Consider the following 17,401-nt stretch of genomic DNA (forward strand, 5'->3'; position numbering starts at 1 on the left):
AAGAAGATAGGATGATGATTCTGGAAGAGTCACTGTTAAAACATAGTAGCTTTTGTAAATACAAGATGCCAACAACCTATGCCTATACACTTCTTAAGGCTCTTAAAAGAAGATTTTGATCAAAAAATAACATCTTACAAAGCAGTTAATGAAAATAATGAAGAGGAGAAAACAAGATGTCTGTGATACAGTGTTAAGGGTATCTGGATTCTTAAACTGTGCATTTTCATACTTCCAAATTGTCAGGATTCCTTTTTAAATACTTGTTTTGTTTTTCATACCTACAATTTTTGTGAGATTATTATTAGTACTCTTAATTACATATATACTCACATTTAAATAATCTTTAATCATTTTCTCCTGGGATTAATGAGAAGCCTTACTGACCCAAAAAGTTTACCAATTTGCTCTGAAAAGCTCCAATTTATTTATTTTAAACCCATAAACTATGATTGATACTTCTTTTGAGACACAAACCTTTACTACTTGTGCATTCAAACTTCCTTCAGGCTCTGTGGATAATTTTGTTATACAAAAAAAACAGGATTGAGCTTCTGAGGTCAGAATTCTCTTTCTGCATCACCACCTTCTGTCTAACAAAGAACTGTGAAGTCACAAGCAAGAGCACAGATTAAAGTGCAAAATAAGTTTGTCAGGAATGCTGTTTTCTTGCATATATGTATCAAAAAGTCAACAGAATAAACTTGACAGTACTTGAATGTACGACAGTTCCCTGTATAACTAGTACCTGTAAATTTGTTGTTCTCTAACATTGATTGTTTTCGTTGGTAATAGTTTCATAGTTTCATAGTTTCTAGGGTTGGAAGGGACCTGAGCAGATCATCTAGTCTGACCCCCTGCCATGGCAGGAAAGAATACTGGGGTCAAACGACCCCAGCAAGATGAGCATCTAACCTCCTCTTAAAAGCCCCCAGGGTAGGAGCCTGCACCACTTCTCTCGGAAGCTGGTTCCAGACCCTATCCGCCCTGACCATGAAGTAGCGCCTCCTGATATCTAACCTAAACCTACCCTCTGCCAGCTTGTGACCGTTATTCCTGGTCACTCCTGGTGGTGCTCGGGGGAACAGTGACTTCCCCAATGCCTGCTGGTCCCCCCTGACTAGTTTATAACAGGCCACAAGATCCCCCCTCAGCCTTCTCTTTTGGAGGCTGAACAGATTCAGGTCCCGTAGCCTCTCCTCATAGGGCCTGCCCTGCTGTCCCCTGATCATACGAGTGGCCCTCCTCTGGACCCTCTCCATGCTGTCGACATCCCTCTTGAAGTGCGGCGCCCAGAACCAGATGCAATACTCCAGCTGCAGCCCCACCAGTGGGGGAGGATCACCTCTTTGGACCTGCTCGAGATGCATCTGTTGGATGCATGACAAGGTGCAGTTGGCCTTCCTAACTGCCTCCCCACACTGCCGGCCCACGTTCATCTTGGAGTCAACGATGACCCCAAGATCCTTTTCCGCCTCCGTGCTGACAAGAGGGGAGTTCCCTAACCTGTAGGTATGGTGCCGGTTGTTCCTCCCGAGGTGCATCACCTTGCACTTGTTAGTGTTGAAACCCGTCCTATTCTCGTCCACCCACCCTTGTAACTTGTCTAGGTCTGATTGTAGCCTGTTGCATCCTTCCAGTGTGCCCACGTCCCCCCACATCTTAGTGTCATCAGCAAATTTGAACAGGGTGCTTTTTACCCCGTCATCCAAATCACTGATGAAGATGTTGAACAGTGCGGGCCTGAGGACCGAGCCCTGCGGAACCCCACTGCCCACGTCCTTCCAGGTTGAGAAGGACCCATCCACTGCCACCCTCTGGGTGCGGCCCTCCTGCCAGTTGGCGACCCATTTGACTGTGTGGGCATCTACACCACAGCCCCCAGTTTCTTAATGAGAACGGGGTGAGAGACAGTGTCAAAAGCCTTCTGGAAGTCCAGGAAGACTATATCCACTGCTACCCTTGCATCTAATGATCTGGTGATCTGATCGTAAAAGGCCACCAGGTTGGTCTGACAGGACCTGCCACTGATGAACCCGTGTTGGTTTCCCCTAAGCATGCAGTCCCCTGCTGGCCCCTCCTGGATGTGTGCCAGCATAATTTTCTCAAACAGCTTGCCTAGGATCGAGGTAAGACTAACCGGCTTATTGTTTCCCGGGTCCTCCCTCCTGCCTTTTTTGAAGATGGGGACCACGTTGGCCCTCTTCCAGTCCTCCGGTACCTCACCAGAGCACCATGAGTGCTTGTAAAGCCATGCCAAGGGACTTGCAATGACCTCGGCCAGTTCCTTTAGAACTCTAGAGTGGAGATCATCCGGGCCGGCTGACTTGAATACGTCCAACCCCTCCAGAAGCTCCCTAACTAAATCCTCGCTAACCCATGGCCCAGGTGTGCCTCCCCCGGGGCCCAAGGTGGGCCCAGCAGGGAGGTGGCTGTTCTGGTCCCTACTTAGGAAGACGGAGGCAAAGAAATCGTTAAACAGGCAAAGAAATATTTGGCGTTAGATTCCTCTCTTATTTTTGTATTAACTGTTTGACTATTGATTGTGATTTTTTCTCAGGTGTATATGTGTAACCCTTCTGACAGCACTAGCCAGCAGTAACAAGGGCCAGGTTCAAAACTGGGGATTTAGCATCAGCTTTCTAAATATGGCTCAAACCCTCAGCCAGAAACCTGGAAAATAAATTTTAACTGGATGTTCTAATGTGAACAAGCTTCCTTGCTTGCAAGCCATGCTAAGTTAAAACAGGATTTATTACAGTGGAAAAAAGGAGCAAACACAACCTTAAAGATTACCTTTACTGCAATCCAAAACAACTATCCGTCCTTTAGTCCCTGGCAAATCATCCCTGGAAGCTACCACCTACCCCAGTCAGTTGGGAAAGACTCACCTAGGGCTGCTCTCCAGGGCCTTTACCAGCTACACCAGCCAAAGTAGCAAGTGCTGGGTAGGGAGAACCACACCAGAGCTGCTGCCACACTGATGCTGAAGAGCACTGCTAGAGATTGTTGCTCTGGCTGGTACTTACCAGGGCTTGGCGCTGCCGTGGTTTGCTGCCACTGGGCCTGTCTAGATGTGTGCCTGACTGCCCAGTTGTTACTGCTAAAGCAAGTACTTTTCAAAATTATGGAGAGGGGCAATGATGATTTAATACTAAAGCAAGTACTTAATGATTGCACAATAACAAATGTATAGTAGGGCACACATATAGACGTGCCCAGTGGCAGCAAAGCATGGCAGCAGCAAGCCTTGGCAAGTGGCAGCCAGAGCAACAATCTCTAGCAGTGCTCCCTGACAAATTTTCAGACCCACAGGGACCCTTGCAGGCCAGATGACATGGCTTCTTGGGCCAGGACTAGCACCAGATCTGGGAGATGAGCATGCTTGTTATAAAAGCGATGTTGAGGGGTAACCAACATGAGTTTGTGCCAGGCCGAGCCTGCCTAACCAACCTGGTCTCTTTCTATGACCAGGTAACAAAGAGCTTAGATGTGAAGGAGGAAGTCGAGGTCATCTTCTTGGACTTCCAGAAGGCCTTTGACACACTGTCCCACCCAATTCTGGTGGGCAAGCTGAGGGACTCCGGCCTTGACAAATGCACAGGCACATGGGTGGCAAACTGGCTCCAGGGGCAAATGTAGAGGGTGGTGGTGGACGGGTCAATGTCGACCTGGGAGGGTGTGGGCAGCGGAGTCCCCCAGGGCTCGGTCCTTGGGCCAGTGCTGTTCAACATCTTCATTAGCAACCTGGACGAGGGTGTGGAGAGCACCCTGTTCAAGTTCGCTGATGACACCAAGCTGTGGGGTAAAGTGAATACACCGGCAGGCAGGGACCGCATCCAGGCAGACCTGGATAGGTTGGAGAAGTGGGCAGATCTGAACAGGATGCGGTTCAACAAGGACAAGTGCAGGGTGCTGCACCTGGAGAGAGGGAACCAGCATTATGGCTATAGGTTAGGGGCTGACCCTCTCAGCAGCACAGAGGCAGAGAGGAATCTCAGAGTCAGGATTGACTCCAGGATGAATATGAGTCACCAGTACGACGAAGCAATAGGCAGAGCCAACTGCACCCTGTCCTGCGTCAACAGGGGCATCACTAACAGGTCCAGACAGGTCTTGCTCCCCCTCTATGTGGTGCTGGTCAGGCCGCAGCTGGAGTACTGTGTCCAGTTCTGGGCACTGCACTTCAAGAGGGACGTGGAGAACGTGGAGAGGATCCAGAGGAGGCCACTCGTATGGCTGAGGGCCTCTGTTGCCAGCCCTGTGAGGAGAGGCTGAGGGACCTGAATCTCTTTAGTCTCCGCAAGAGGAGACTGAGGGGGGATCTTGTGGCTGCCTACAACCTTATCAGGGGCCACCAGCAGGGATTTGGGGAAAGTCTGTTCACCAGGGCCCCCCTTGGAGTCACTAGGAACAATGGTCACAAGCTGAGGGAGGGTAGGTTTAGGTTGGATATTAGGAAGAACTACTTCATGGTAAGGGTGGCCAGAGCCTGGAATAGGCTTCCCAGAGAGGTGGTGCTCTCACCTTCCCTGGAAATCTTCAAGAGGAGACTGGATAGGCATCTGGCTGGGGTCTTATGACCCCTGCCACCCCCAGTGCTCCTTCCTGCCCATGGCAGGGGGTCGGATTCAATGATCTGTCCAGGTCCCTTCCCACTCATTGATTCTATGATTCTATGAAAACGTAACTATGGCCAAACATGCAGAACATAAGTGGAGTTACATATGCATCAATTGTGTCAAACTCTAATGGACAGTATCTTGGGGTCCATTCACTATTATATTGAACCCTTAATTGAAATATAGTTATTAATAATTATTTAGCTACCTGCTAAAGGAAAAACGGGAAGTGATGACACCGGAAGAAAAAAAGCATGAAATGACAACAATCAATTATTTTTATTACAACTTTGTCAGTTTTTAGTTAATCTGAAGTTGTAATTAATTGAAAAAGTCAGTGTATAAGTAAAATAAAATCTTATTCAATTTCATGGAACTAATATTTCTCATATATTACAATGATTCACCTACGTAGAAGTGGTGATGTATGATCAGATTTGATAAATAAGGCATAAAAATAATAAGAACATGAATTTAATATATTGATTCAAGTTAATTGTACAGTTGTTTCTTTGAAATGAATTCCCTGTCTCAAATGTATTATTTTTCGTATTGTCTTTTACCTCATGAAAACTGCAGAAGATTCCAGATTGAGTACTGCAACATTTCCAAGTATTCAAGAGACTGATCCTAGGTTCACAAAAGTAAATAGACTCCAACAAACATGGATAATATTTGGATCATTCTGAAAGAGACAATAAACTAGCAACAAACTCAGGGTACTTATTTTCTCTCTGAACATGTGGATGTGTAACTAGTTTGCCAAAAATCTACTGCCTCCATCCTCACTCTCTTCTATGCAGTGAAATCATACTGAACTTTCTATAAGAGTCTCTTCAAAAGGTGGAGTAAAAATTGTACGTAAATTAAATTAGCTGACATTTTCTTCAGAAAAGCCATGTCTTGGGAAGGTAATGGTACTAGAAAATTTTAGATGAGCAAATCTGCTATCTAAAAAATGTTTAAATATGGAGACAATTTTGGCAATTGCTCTTATGTAGAGCTAAATGTTGTCCTAAACAACAATTAAACTATGTATCCATGCAAACAAGTATCCACTAGAATTCAACAAAACTATGCATATGCTGAAAGCAAAGTATGTGTGTAAATCCAGAAGTAGAAGTATGTGTAAATCCAGAAGTAGAGTCCACAACACAGTCCAAGGTCAGAATCTGTGGGGGGTCAGATGCCCCTTTTGGTATATGGCTCAGGGTCAGGATCTGAAGGGCAAACGACAGGGCAAAGTGTGAAAATAGAGCCAAACCAGAGTTAGGAGCCAGGAAACAGAACTCCAGGGAAATCTGAAGCTGAAGTCCACAAAAAAGCCAAAAACCAGAGTGCAGGAATCAAGAGGCTTGCCAAAGCAAAACTGGTTGGCCTGGGTTGTTGTTGTTGTTTTTTTGTTTTTTTTTAATTTGGGGGCCTCTGGGAAGCCTCTTGAGCCATTATCACCTAAATAGATGGCCCACCCACCTGCAGGCTTGATGGCTCTGGGCCTGGGCCTTGGACTGGAAGGCCAAAGAGCTTACATTCATGGCTACCTTTGGCCTCTGTTGGCTGGGCAGAGGGCGCTTGGGAGGGGCCATTTTATTTCTGGACCTCTCACTGGGGGCAGAAGCCTTGCTGGACAGAAGCTGCTTCTTTCCAGTGCCATCTGCCTTGGAGCTGGGGCAGAGCAGGCCAGGGTGTGGGGTTCACTGCTTGGCAACTCCAAACTGTATATCTATACAGAGCAGCAGGCAGGAAATAATTCTCCTTCAGGGGTGCACCTGTGGGTCGGACAAAATCCCTTGGCAGGCCAGATCCAGCCTGCAAGCCATATTTTGCCTGCCCCTACTCTATTAGCTGGGCAGAGGGTTCTTCTTGGAGGGGAGCTATGGCAGCCCCCTTGGGCCGTAGCACATAAGAGCACACCTGTTTGCAGGTGTGGTGACTCTGGGCCTGGGCTTTGGATTGAGACTTGTCTTCCTTCCTGTGTCCTTGTTATGACAGGGTATTTAGCAGATCTGCGCATTAATTGGAATCTGACAGGGCCACAGCATAAGCACTTCTGCTATGACCTCAAACTTGCAACCTCTAAGCTGTCAACCATGTGCCTTAGCACTCGTATCACCTCAGCCCCATTGGATAGATGCAGGAGAGCATGAGTTCACAGCTGTTCACTGGGCTCTGCTGGCTGGATAAAAGGACCTTCTTGGGGGCAGTCAATATTTTCTTTTCCATTTGGGGGCTGCTGGACCCCCTCTGGCCATCGCACAGGAGTCAGAGAGAAAACCACTCAGCCAGCCTGCCCAGTAGTGCGTGGGCTGCCTCTTCGGCTGGGAGGCAGAATGCTGTAAATCGAAGGGTGCTCTCTGCCTGGGCACCAGTAGCTGCTCTGCTCTGGAGCTTTGTTGCCCGCCCCAGTGCATAGCTCAGAAGGCTTCCTGAGCCCACCTGATGAGTGGCACAGCTGGAGAAACAATCAGAAACAAAAGGCCAAGATAACAATAATGCCGCAAGCTCTGGAGTGGTCCAGTGAGACACCCCAGAGAAGTAGGTCCAGTTATTTAAATCTAAATTAATTTTCTTGGAAAGTGAGGAAGTAGGACATGGAACTACATAATGGGCAGATAAAAGCAGCTCCTACACTGTAAACTCCAACAGTTCCCTCCGAGAAAAAGGATTTAAGTGCTGAGCAGTCCAGACCTCCACCTAGATGGGAGTGTTGTAGCGCTAGAAACTGCGCGTGGGGGGAGTTCGCACCTCCGCGTGGGATCCGCAGACAGCAGCAGGTTGAGCAGGCAGCTGCCTACAGCCAGGCACGTGAGGTGTGGAGAAGGGGGTGCACCACACTCCCCCCGTATTCGGGCCCACGTACAGCCAGGATCCCTCAAAGTGCATGGCAGAGGACAGAGCGGGCACACTCTCGTCCCAGGGCCGCCCATCTCTTCAGGACCGCAGAGACAAACGGACTCACCCTCACTCCCCGGACAGCCCCAGCTGCGGCCGGGGTGGTGGCGGGGGAGTGGGCGGCGGGGGGAGGCAGAGGCGGGTAGGCCCGAATGGCACGCGCCCCCGCCACCCTGCAGAGGGCAGTAGCGCCTCCCGCGGGCCCTGGCTGCGGCCCCGCCCCACCGCGCCGGCCGGGTACGTGCTGCGCCTGCGCCGTGGGCGCGGCCTTTTCCCCAGCGCTGCGGCTCAGGACGCTGTGCAGAGGGATTCGGGCTTACGCCGAGACGCAGCAGCAACTAGCAGCATGGTCAGTGCGCGGCCCGGGTGCACGGGGGGACTCGGCCAGTCGCCGCCGTCCGCTGCTGCCCGCCGCGCGGCCCCTGCCGGCCCGATGGAGGCGGATTGGGACGGCGCCGGGGCCCGGCGGCGGCGGCTTCAAGCGTGGCCTAATGGCCGCCCCCAGCCCGGCCCTTGCACGGCCGCCTCGGCCCCTCCCTGCCCGGCGGCCCCGGGCTGCTTCCCCCTTGGTGCCGGGCCCTTCGCGGCCTGGCTGCACCTCGTCCCTCTTGGCTGGCGGCTCCGCCATGTTCCCCGGGTGCGGGGCAGCGCCGGGCCGCGTGGCAGCCGCCGAGCCGGGCTGCGGGCGGGGAGCTTCGTGATGCCCGTTTTTTCTCCACCTCCACGCCCCGTGTACCAGCCCCGCTCCCCTCGCTGCTTCGGCCGCGGTTTCGGCCAAGCGGGAGGCGGGAGTGCAGCCTGCAGCGCCGTGACAGCAGCTCTGGGGGCTTGTCCTGGCCCCGCGGGTTGAGTTGTGGCATGACTGGAGAACGCCTCCATCCTGGGGCGACAGAAAGAGGCATGGGTGGCTCGTGCCCTTGAAGACGTAGGGAGCATTTAGCCAGTGAATATGGCGATGTATGTACTGTATTATTGCTCTGGGCTCCTGTTGGCCTGGAAGGAATGAATGCCACTGTGCTAAGTAGCTGTATGCAGCCACAGTATAACTGCTTAGCCCTTCTTCATCTCCCATGTGCCCATTTATGAAACTGCAGGCTGGGCATTGACAGACTTTTTGGTGCTGCGTTAATAACCTCTGCTTCTGTTGTTTGTTCCAGGGATTTGTCAAAGTTGTGAAAAATAAGGCATATTTCAAGAGGTACCAAGTGAAATTCAGGAGAAGGAGAGGTATAGTTAATGCCATCATCACTTTTAAAGTAAACAAAATTGGTGTGTACATGCTGTATTTCTTAAATGCTAAAACTATTCTCTTTTCAGAGGGAAAGACAGACTATTATGCTCGTAAGCGTTTGGTGATTCAAGATAAAAACAAGTACAACACCCCTAAATACAGGATGATAGTGCGTGTCACCAACAGAGATATCATTTGCCAGGTAAGGTTTTCTTGGCTTGCTTGGCTGTGCTGCTCTGGGCATTAACTTTCCTAAAGTTAAGTAGTGCTGACCAGCAGGAGGAAAACAGCTGTTTTCTTTCATAGATTTATCTAAGCAGTTTTGTATTCACTTCAACCCTATGAGGAGAGGCTGAGGGACCTGAATCTCTTCAGTCTCCGCAAGAGGAGACTGAGGGGGGATCTTGTGGCTGCCTGCAACCTTATCAGGGGCCACCAGCAGGGATTCGGGGAAAGTCTGTTTACCCAGGGCTCTCCTTGGGGTCACCAGGAACAATGGCCACAAGCTGAGGGGGATAGGTTTAGGTTAGATATTAGGAAGAACTGCTTCACGGTAAGGGTGGCCAGAGCCTGGAATAGGCTTCCCAGAGAGGTAGTGCTCTCACCTGCCCTGGAAATCTTCAAGAGGAGACTGGATAGGCACCTGGCTGGGGTCTTATGACCCCTGTCACCCCCAGTGCTCCTTCCTGCCCATGGCAGGGGGTCGGACTAGATGACCTGTCTAGGTCCCTTCCCACTCATTGATTCTATGATTCATATCTATAAGGATTGTCACTTTTACTGCTAAAATTGTGCATCCCTTAAAGCATGTTTATGTTTGGAGAATACGTTGTCAGTGTGACTGGGTCTATGCAGGTTGTACCACTTCAGTGATACTGGTGTAGCTGAAGGGGCTTGCTGGACTTCAGCTCTGCAGTGCTGAAAGAGAAAAAAGCTGGTTCTCTTATTTTCTGATGTTATTCCCTAGTTCAGAAAGGGGCTTTGTGTGAAGAGGGCCATTTTGCTTGACAGAAGATAGCGAGATGTGGCCTGTTGGATCCTGTAACTACTTAGTTTTATGTATGGTTTTTAGTGGTGTTTTTAATTCCTGACTTCCATGCTGACTTCAGAACCAAACATGCCTTTTGGTGCCTCTTCTGTGGAATATGAGACTGGAGAGTGAGGATGTAAGGGTGAATTTTAGTATTTATGCCAGGGGTGGGCAAAATACAGTGCACAGCCTGGATCTGGCCAAACAAGGGATTATATTCAGCCTGTGGCAGGTCACTTGGCCTTGCCTGGCCCAGGCATGGGGTACAGCCTGGGCCATGGCATATGTAAATGGTCCCACTGCCCCAAGTGTGTAGCGAGGCTGGGGCAGCACAGCAGTCGAACTCTACTTCCTGGCAGCCCCAGTGGCAGTGGCTCCTTCTGGCTGCCACCACTGGATCAGCCCTGCTGCCCAAGGATCCAATCTTATCCAGCCTGCATCCACTGCTAAAGTGTGGTGGGCAGGGTCTCTACAGAAGCTGACCCAGGATAAGGTGCATTCATCCAGGCAGATGGAATGGGGGCCTGGGTGTGTGGGGAGTAGCATCTGAAAGTGTGGCTGGGGTAGTGACAACATAGGGCCAGGGCCCAGGACAGAGCCATAGTCCATTGCCTGCATGTCTCAGCTGTGGGCATTGGTTTCACAGGTATGCTAGAAGCAGATCACAGCTCTGCTCTGGGACTTGGCTGCTCCTGGCTCTATGCTGTCATCACCTTGTGATCTTGGCCTTACCTGCCCATCGTGCTCACAGATGCCATTCCCCACCTGGCCCCCTCCTATCCACCTGTCCTGAGCATGCCCTGCCTGTGCAGATCTGGGGCCAGTCTCCACAGAGACCCTGGGGCTGGGCCAGGATTGCCAGGTACTGACAAGGTCAGGGCCAGGCTCTAGGCCAGAGCCACTTAGGGAGTTTTGGCAAGCTATTGCTGGGGGTAGGGACTGTGCTGACCCAGCCCACAATAACTCAGCAAATCTCCATTCGAATCCTGTCCTTAACTCTTTGTGGCACTGTCAGGCTTAAACTTCATATTTGATTTGGCCAAAATGTTGTTTTTATAAATCAAGGAAAATAATTTGAACTCTGCCCGAATTGGCTTTTTGAATCTGTGCAGCCAGAAAACGTTGTGCTAGGAAATGTTACGTTTGTTTTTTTTCTGTTCTTGCTGAAGACTATAAGTAATCTAAGTTTGAAGAAAAGCATTTGAGAATACTAGACACTTGAAATTTGTCTTGATAAAAGAAACATTAGTTAGGTGTGTTAGTTATCCTGTAGCTTCATGCTTGTTTAAAAAATGTTTATTTTTCTGTATAAAAACAACACAAACTACACTTAATAATAACTCTATGCCTGTGCTTTTTCACCTTCTTCCTTGTGTTCAGAAATTCCATAAGTGAACTAAGCAAATTGGCTATAGTAATTTGCTTATGTAACAATAACTGAAGGCAGGTGGAAGAAGCTACGATTGAAGTGACTTGGCAGCTGTCAACATCTCTTCAGTGGGTTCTGCAATTTTATGATGGTCTTCACTTTGGCTTTAGAACACACTCTGTTTGTCAGTTGACTTTTGAGGCAATCTGAAATAGAGTATTGTGACAGAATTAGGAATTATGGAATACATTATGTTTGACCTATCATGAAAAGAATAGTGTGCATTGTATTTTAGATCCTCCTTCCTCTCCACTTTTGATCTGCATAAATTCTCTGGTGGCGGTTTCTTGGGCCACCCCATATGAAGTAGTGGTTAAATAGGCTAAGCGTTTACTGGCTATCTTTAACTTATAGTGCAGTAGTTCTCAACCTTTTTTGACACAAAACATGGAACATCCGAGTTCTTAGTTTTCCACTTATTTTTTTGACTACAGTAAAATAGAGCAACTCTTCTGTTGCAAAGAATGTGGAGAGACTACAACAGGTCAGAATGTTTTTGACTATGGATTCCTGTTCAAAATCTCTGTGTTTATTTTGTGAACCATGTGTTTGCATACCTAACAGTGCTCATACTGAGTAGTGCCTCATGCCAACCTGGTTGAGGATCACTGCTTTCTTTAATGTGATCCAAAAGGACTGAATTGCTTGCTCTTTATAACTTGAGGTCTATGAAATGTGTGCTTAAAAGGGGGAAGCTATAAAGAAATGAGATCTAAATGTGTAACCAAAATTTTCAAGACCTTCACATGCAGGACTCTTGCTAACTTCAATAAGAGCTTCACATGCAGGGGTCAGAAAGGATGCAACTTGCAGTGTGAATGATGGAGGGGATGAGATGATAAGAATGGAAGCCTTAAATGACAGCGATACATTTAGCTTTTTATTACCATTTCTTTCAATGTGAGCAATCTAATGCTTGTTTTATTGTCAGATTGCATATGCCAGGATTGAAGGCGACATGATTGTCTGTGCTGCTTATGCTCATGAGCTGCCAGAGTATGGTGTGAAGGTTGGCCTGACCAATTATGCTGCAGCCTATTGTACAGGCTTGCTGTTGGCACGAAGGGTATGTTTATACCATGTCTATGTCATATCGCTGGTTCTTCTCTAAGAGATTTCTTGACTTGATTAACATGTATTGGCATCGACTTAACACCCTGAACTTTTAGATTTAATGACTCCTGAAATAGTTGGTGTTATGCCTGTTTGGTCAATTCCAGCAATCTAGTTTTGAGGCCCTGATTTTTTTTTTTTTAAGGGGAAATAAGTGGCATGACAGCAAGAGAGTACATATAGAAGTATACAAGTTAAGAGTTAGAAGTGTGTATGCAGAATGCATTTAGTTTCTAACTCAGCCTATGAAATGTTTAACGCTCATAATCATACTTATGCAGATAACTCCAAAATGTGGAGTGTTGTTTGTACTGATTTGTTCAGTAGTTGCTGTGAGAGTAAATATAGGTTAAGTTTAAGTGCACTGATTTTGTACAGAGAGAACATAGTGCCAGCCTTTCTATAGTAACTTTATTTTGCATTGTTAAACTATTCAGTTCTTGCTTTTAAAATAAATAAATATGGAGAATAATTCAGAACACATTCTGTACTCCTTTCTGTTGCAGCTTCTGAATAAATTTGGCCTTGATAAGGTTTATGAAGGCCAAATTGAAGTGACTGGTGATGAATACAATGTGGAAAGTGTGGATGGACAGCCTGGTGCCTTTACATGCTACCTGGATGCAGGGCTTGCAAGAACTACCACTGGAAACAAAGTCTTTGGTGCTCTAAAGGGTGCAGTGGATGGTGGTCTATCCATTCCTCATAGGTAATTGTGTCTTGGATAAGAAGTTAATCATAAAAGAGAACTGTGGAAAAATGGATCTTAACTTCTTAATGTGCAGCCTAATATACTGTTACCTTCATCTGGGGTTAGCTAAAATTGGTGTGGAATGAATGTGTTATTGTGGCAATTTAGATTTTAATCTCAGTTGTTTTAGGTTTTCTGGAGATGCTGTTCTGATTGCAGCCAAGGAGTTGTGATGTGGAAGGAGGTGGGGGAAGAATAAGGTTTAAACTTTATGGAGTTTAAAGTAGTATCGTTGGTCACTTGAGAGAGAATCGTAGAAACTTGGGGTTGGAATGGACCTCAAGAGGTCTAGTCCACCGCTCTGCTCAAAGCAGGACCAGCCCCAACTAGATCATCCCAGCCAGAGCTTTGTCTAGCTGGGTTTTGAAAACCCCCAATGACAGAGCTTCCACCACCTCTCTGGGTAACCTGTTCCAGTGTTTTACTACCCTCCTAGTGAGAAAATCCTTCTTAATATCTAACCTAAACTTTCCTTGCTGCAACTTGAGACCATTGTTTCTTGTTCTGTCATCTGCCACCACTGAGAATAACGTAGCTCTATCCTTTTTTGAGGCCCCCCCCCCCCGGTAGTTGAAGGCTGCTATTAAGTTTCTGTCTCTCTAGACTAAATAAGCCTAGTTCCTCCAGTCTTTTCTGATAAGTCTGTCCCCCAGCCCCCTCACCATTTTTGTTGACCACCACTGGACTCTGATTTGTCCACATCCGTTTTGTACTGCATGGCCCAAAACTGAACACAGTACTCCAGATACTGTGAGTATCATAGATATGCTATGACTAAATAAATGCATTTAAATAGGCAAAGCACTTTTTAATATTTATATTGATACTGCTTTGATGCTACATGTATGTAAATATTTCTTTGACTGCTCTGGTTTTATATTCTGAGAAATGAGCATGGGAAAGCCAGTGGGTGTTTCTGAACCTTATGGAACTGCTAGTGAAAACTTCAGATGGAATATGAGTAATCCAGCTATGCTTGTACCTTAAATTGCTGTGCAAAAGTTCTGGCAACCTGTGCCTTAGTTATAATTTTCATTTAGAGACTAGGACTTAAGTTGATGGCATGATCTATTTTTGCTATTAGTTAGTTGCTACTAACTGTAAAACTTTCAAAAGAATAGCTGAGATAACAGAAAGGGATTTAATGTTACTGCTTCATTGGGCTGTCGAGATTCTCTTCGTTTTTGAATCTGGCTGCTATATGATGATACCCCAGCAACTGAGCATGCTGTAGTTGGTCCTCAGTTTGTGTATGATGTATGTCATTGTTTCAAGACGGGACTGATGGCAGCTGAAGATAAAATTTCCTTAGCTTTTCAACTTATTAGTTGAAATTCTTTATCTTCTAGCTGTTTGGAAGGGGGGGGGGGGCGTTATGTTGCATCTATCCCCTTACCTATTTCCAAAACATGTACAACAAAATTTCTGGATTTTAAAAGAATTTCTTAAACCATCCCTGACAAGGTGGCTTGTTGTAACTACTCCCCTTTAACTGCTGTTTGCTAGTACCAAGCGTTTCCCTGGCTATGACTCGGAAAGCAAAGAATTCAACGCAGAGGTTCATCGTAAGCACATCATGGGCCAAAATGTTGCAGATTACATGCGCTACCTGATGGAGGAAGATGAAGATGCTTATAAAAAACAGTTCTCCCAGTACATAAAGAACAATGTTACACCTGACGCGGTAAGATGCGGCTTCCTCAGTCTCCATTAGAATCATAGCTGGCACAGTGAGGAGAGCAGCATGTAGGCAGACTCCCCTTTACAGTGGCCAGAGATAGGCCAAAATCCCCAGCTCAGTGGGCTATGGTTGTAGTAACAGAACTTCTGCCTGTAATGCTGCTGGAGCTGCTTGCACTCTGGTTCTCACCAGGACATGGGCTGTTGTTGTGAGGTGCCCTGCTGCAGCAGCTTTGGCTGTAGTCAGAGGCTCTGCTGCCACCACCGTGTCACTGAAGCTGCCTATGCCTGGCTTGCACCATGGTTAGCAGAGTTTCGGCCTGCAAGGCTGGTTCAGTTGTTAGTGCCCCAGTTTTGCTGCAGGGGGCCCCAGGGTGAGAAGCAGGCTGGGCTCTTTGCCCTGCTGGACTATATCAGTGTGCGTGCAAGTACAGCTTGTGGCACCTCAGATTGCACATACCACACACACAAAAGCTGTTCAGTTAGCTTGCAGTGCATTGGGTTTTTGACACCAGGAGATCCCAGTGTCAACAAAAACTACACCCAAAAAACCAGTAGGGGCACAGTGCATATGGCTACATCATCCACTGCCCAAAACCAGAGACTGGGTGGCCAAAGCCCACTTCAGCTGCCAGCTGAGCTGTGTCTGGATCACTGCCACAGGAGGCCCCCAGGACCCCAGTAAGGCTGCTGGGTCCAGCCTAGGTGCTGGCCCCAGTTTCCCCTACACCACTTCAGGCAATGTGCTATACACCAGAGCATGCATGCAGGGATATGTACCAGGACAACTAGCGGTGGCACATATTTCGTTCTTAAGTTTTTAAGGCTTGGATGTGCTAAATAATTCAAGCCAAAAAAGTCTTCAGGCAGAATGCTAAAACATGTAATACACCTAGCATGGCTGTCCTCCAGAGGAAAGATGATTGGCATGGGCTAACATCCAAACTCAATTTCCCACACCATAGGCTTGTAACTTGATTTAAGTTAATTTCATATCCTGGCTTTGGTTCCATATCTATATAAAGAAGAGGGATGATGTTTCTCTTGCTGAGAAAATGACATGCATTGTAATGGATTTAGCCTGGTGCAGGTAACTTCCCAGTAAAAAAAGAAAGGGTGCCCAGAGGCTGGTAACTGAAGGCCTGCCAGTCTGAAGCACAAGAGTTATACGTCCAGTAAAAATTCCTTTACTAAATAGTGGTATGTTGCTAAGCAGAATAGTTGTATCAAATACAGTCATTGTTTGACTTAATCAGTTATTGTATTTTTTTTTTTTTGCAGATGGAAGAAATGTATAAAAAAGCCCACGCTGGTATACGGGAGAATCCAGTTCATGAAAAGAAACCGAAGAGAGAAGTCAAGAAAAAGAGGTAATATCTCTTTTATGTGAATTTAAATCTGGGTTTTAGAAGATCTTGGTGCATTAACTCTTAAGATGTATACTAGAACGCCACTTACTATTAAGGGTCAAATTAACAAAAAAGACTTCAGATTTCAAAGTGTAATAACTGCATAATAATGCAAGGAGTTGAAATTTCTAACTTGGACTGAGTCTGGCCTTTAAATGCTAATGTTTTAATATCCAGCGAAGCCAATAAAAATCTTGACAGAACAAAGCAGGTGAATGGATATGATAGAGGAAGAGCACTAGCTTGTCTTCACATTTGGCCACTGAAGATGTTAAGTTGCCTTAGAAAAATTATTTCCAGGCCTTTGTCTCTTTATAGCAGCATTTCTCAACCCATGGGTTGCAACCCAAAAGTGGGTTGCAAGAATACATGACAGGGTCACAAACAAATTTAAAAGTGGATCAATAAACATGAAAAACAGATTCTCCTTTTAAAGGAGAAAAACATGGCTTTTCCCTTGCAGGCTAGAACTGCCAGCCTGCAAGAGGGCTACTTGGAGCGGGGGGCCTACCCCTACCACGCTGGGGGGGCTGGGCCTGAGATGATGGGTCAAGAGTGAAGGGCAGTGGGCCAGGACTAGCCACTGATATTTACAAGTGGCTCCTGGCACAAAAGAGGTTGAGAACTGCTGTCCTATAGTACTGTAAAATATGATCTAAAGGTGCTAAGGTTTGATTCTGAATGATGTTGTAGATTGATTTATTTTTTTGAGATTTAAAAAAGGGAGTTCTGACAAAGTACCATACCTCCATGTACTAAGAATTATTCAGGAACTTGGGAATTGTTATGCTGTTTAATCTACTATCCTGTGTCTGAGGCTAACACCACAGATTCCAAAAATCAAATTTCTTGTTGGTATAGGACAACTAATCCATTGCTTTAACTAATATTAAAGTGTTGTCCAATACTCCTTCCTGCACTGACTAATTATTTCATATGACTGTCTCTCTCTCTCTTCTTTCAAGAAGAAAAGATGCCTTTTTATCCTAACTTACCACAGATATTTATAATGTATGTTTGTATTGCAGGTGGAACCGTCCTAAGATGTCTCTTGCGCAAAAGAAAGATCGCGTTGCTCAGAAGAAGGCAAGCTTCCTCAGGGCCCAGGAGCATGCAGCTGATAGCTAAGATGCTTCCACAATTTTCTATCAAGTCTTCAGGAGAAAATAAATTTATTGAAGAAGCTAACTATGTAGTATTGGCTCATTAGCAATTCTTTTAAACCTTTTCAGGAAACCAACGTT

At 46.6% G+C, this 17,401-nt stretch overlaps 1 protein-coding gene and 1 non-coding gene across 2 annotated transcripts; both read left to right on the top strand.

Annotated features, from left to right (window-relative positions):
• Positions 1–7,488: 7,488 nt before the first annotated feature.
• RPL5 (ribosomal protein L5) lies at positions 7,489–17,345 on the top strand. The gene is made up of 8 exons (XM_090047692.1): positions 7,489–7,863; positions 8,672–8,741; positions 8,832–8,947; positions 12,136–12,270; positions 12,824–13,026; positions 14,575–14,752; positions 16,030–16,118; positions 17,186–17,345. The coding sequence occupies exons 1-8, from the start codon at positions 7,504–7,506 to the stop codon at positions 17,283–17,285; spliced, it is 1,251 nt and encodes a 416-aa protein (XP_089903818.1). The 5' UTR covers positions 7,489–7,503; the 3' UTR covers positions 17,286–17,345.
• LOC149863687 (small nucleolar RNA SNORD21) lies at positions 14,265–14,360 on the top strand. Its single transcript, XR_016442801.1, has one exon. It is a non-coding gene; the product is annotated as a small nucleolar RNA SNORD21 (small nucleolar RNA).
• Positions 17,346–17,401: the final 56 nt, after the last annotated feature.

The sequence above is a fragment of the Crocodylus siamensis genome, chromosome 5, assembly GCF_052110815.1.
Source record: "Crocodylus siamensis isolate JL-2025a chromosome 5, ASM5211081v1, whole genome shotgun sequence".
NCBI classification, from domain to species: domain Eukaryota; kingdom Metazoa; phylum Chordata; order Crocodylia; family Crocodylidae; genus Crocodylus; species Crocodylus siamensis.

Excerpts from the sequence above, each read along its gene's own strand:
- RPL5 (XM_090047692.1), top strand. The coding sequence starts at position 7,504 with ATGGCAGAGGACAGAGCGGGCACACTCTCGTCCCAGGGCCGCCCATCT. Across the intron at positions 12,271-12,823 it reads GCTTGCTGTTGGCACGAAGG|CTTCTGAATAAATTTGGCCT; the intron begins GTATGTTTATAC and ends TTTCTGTTGCAG. Across the intron at positions 13,027-14,574 it reads GGTCTATCCATTCCTCATAG|TACCAAGCGTTTCCCTGGCT; the intron begins GTAATTGTGTCT and ends GCTGTTTGCTAG.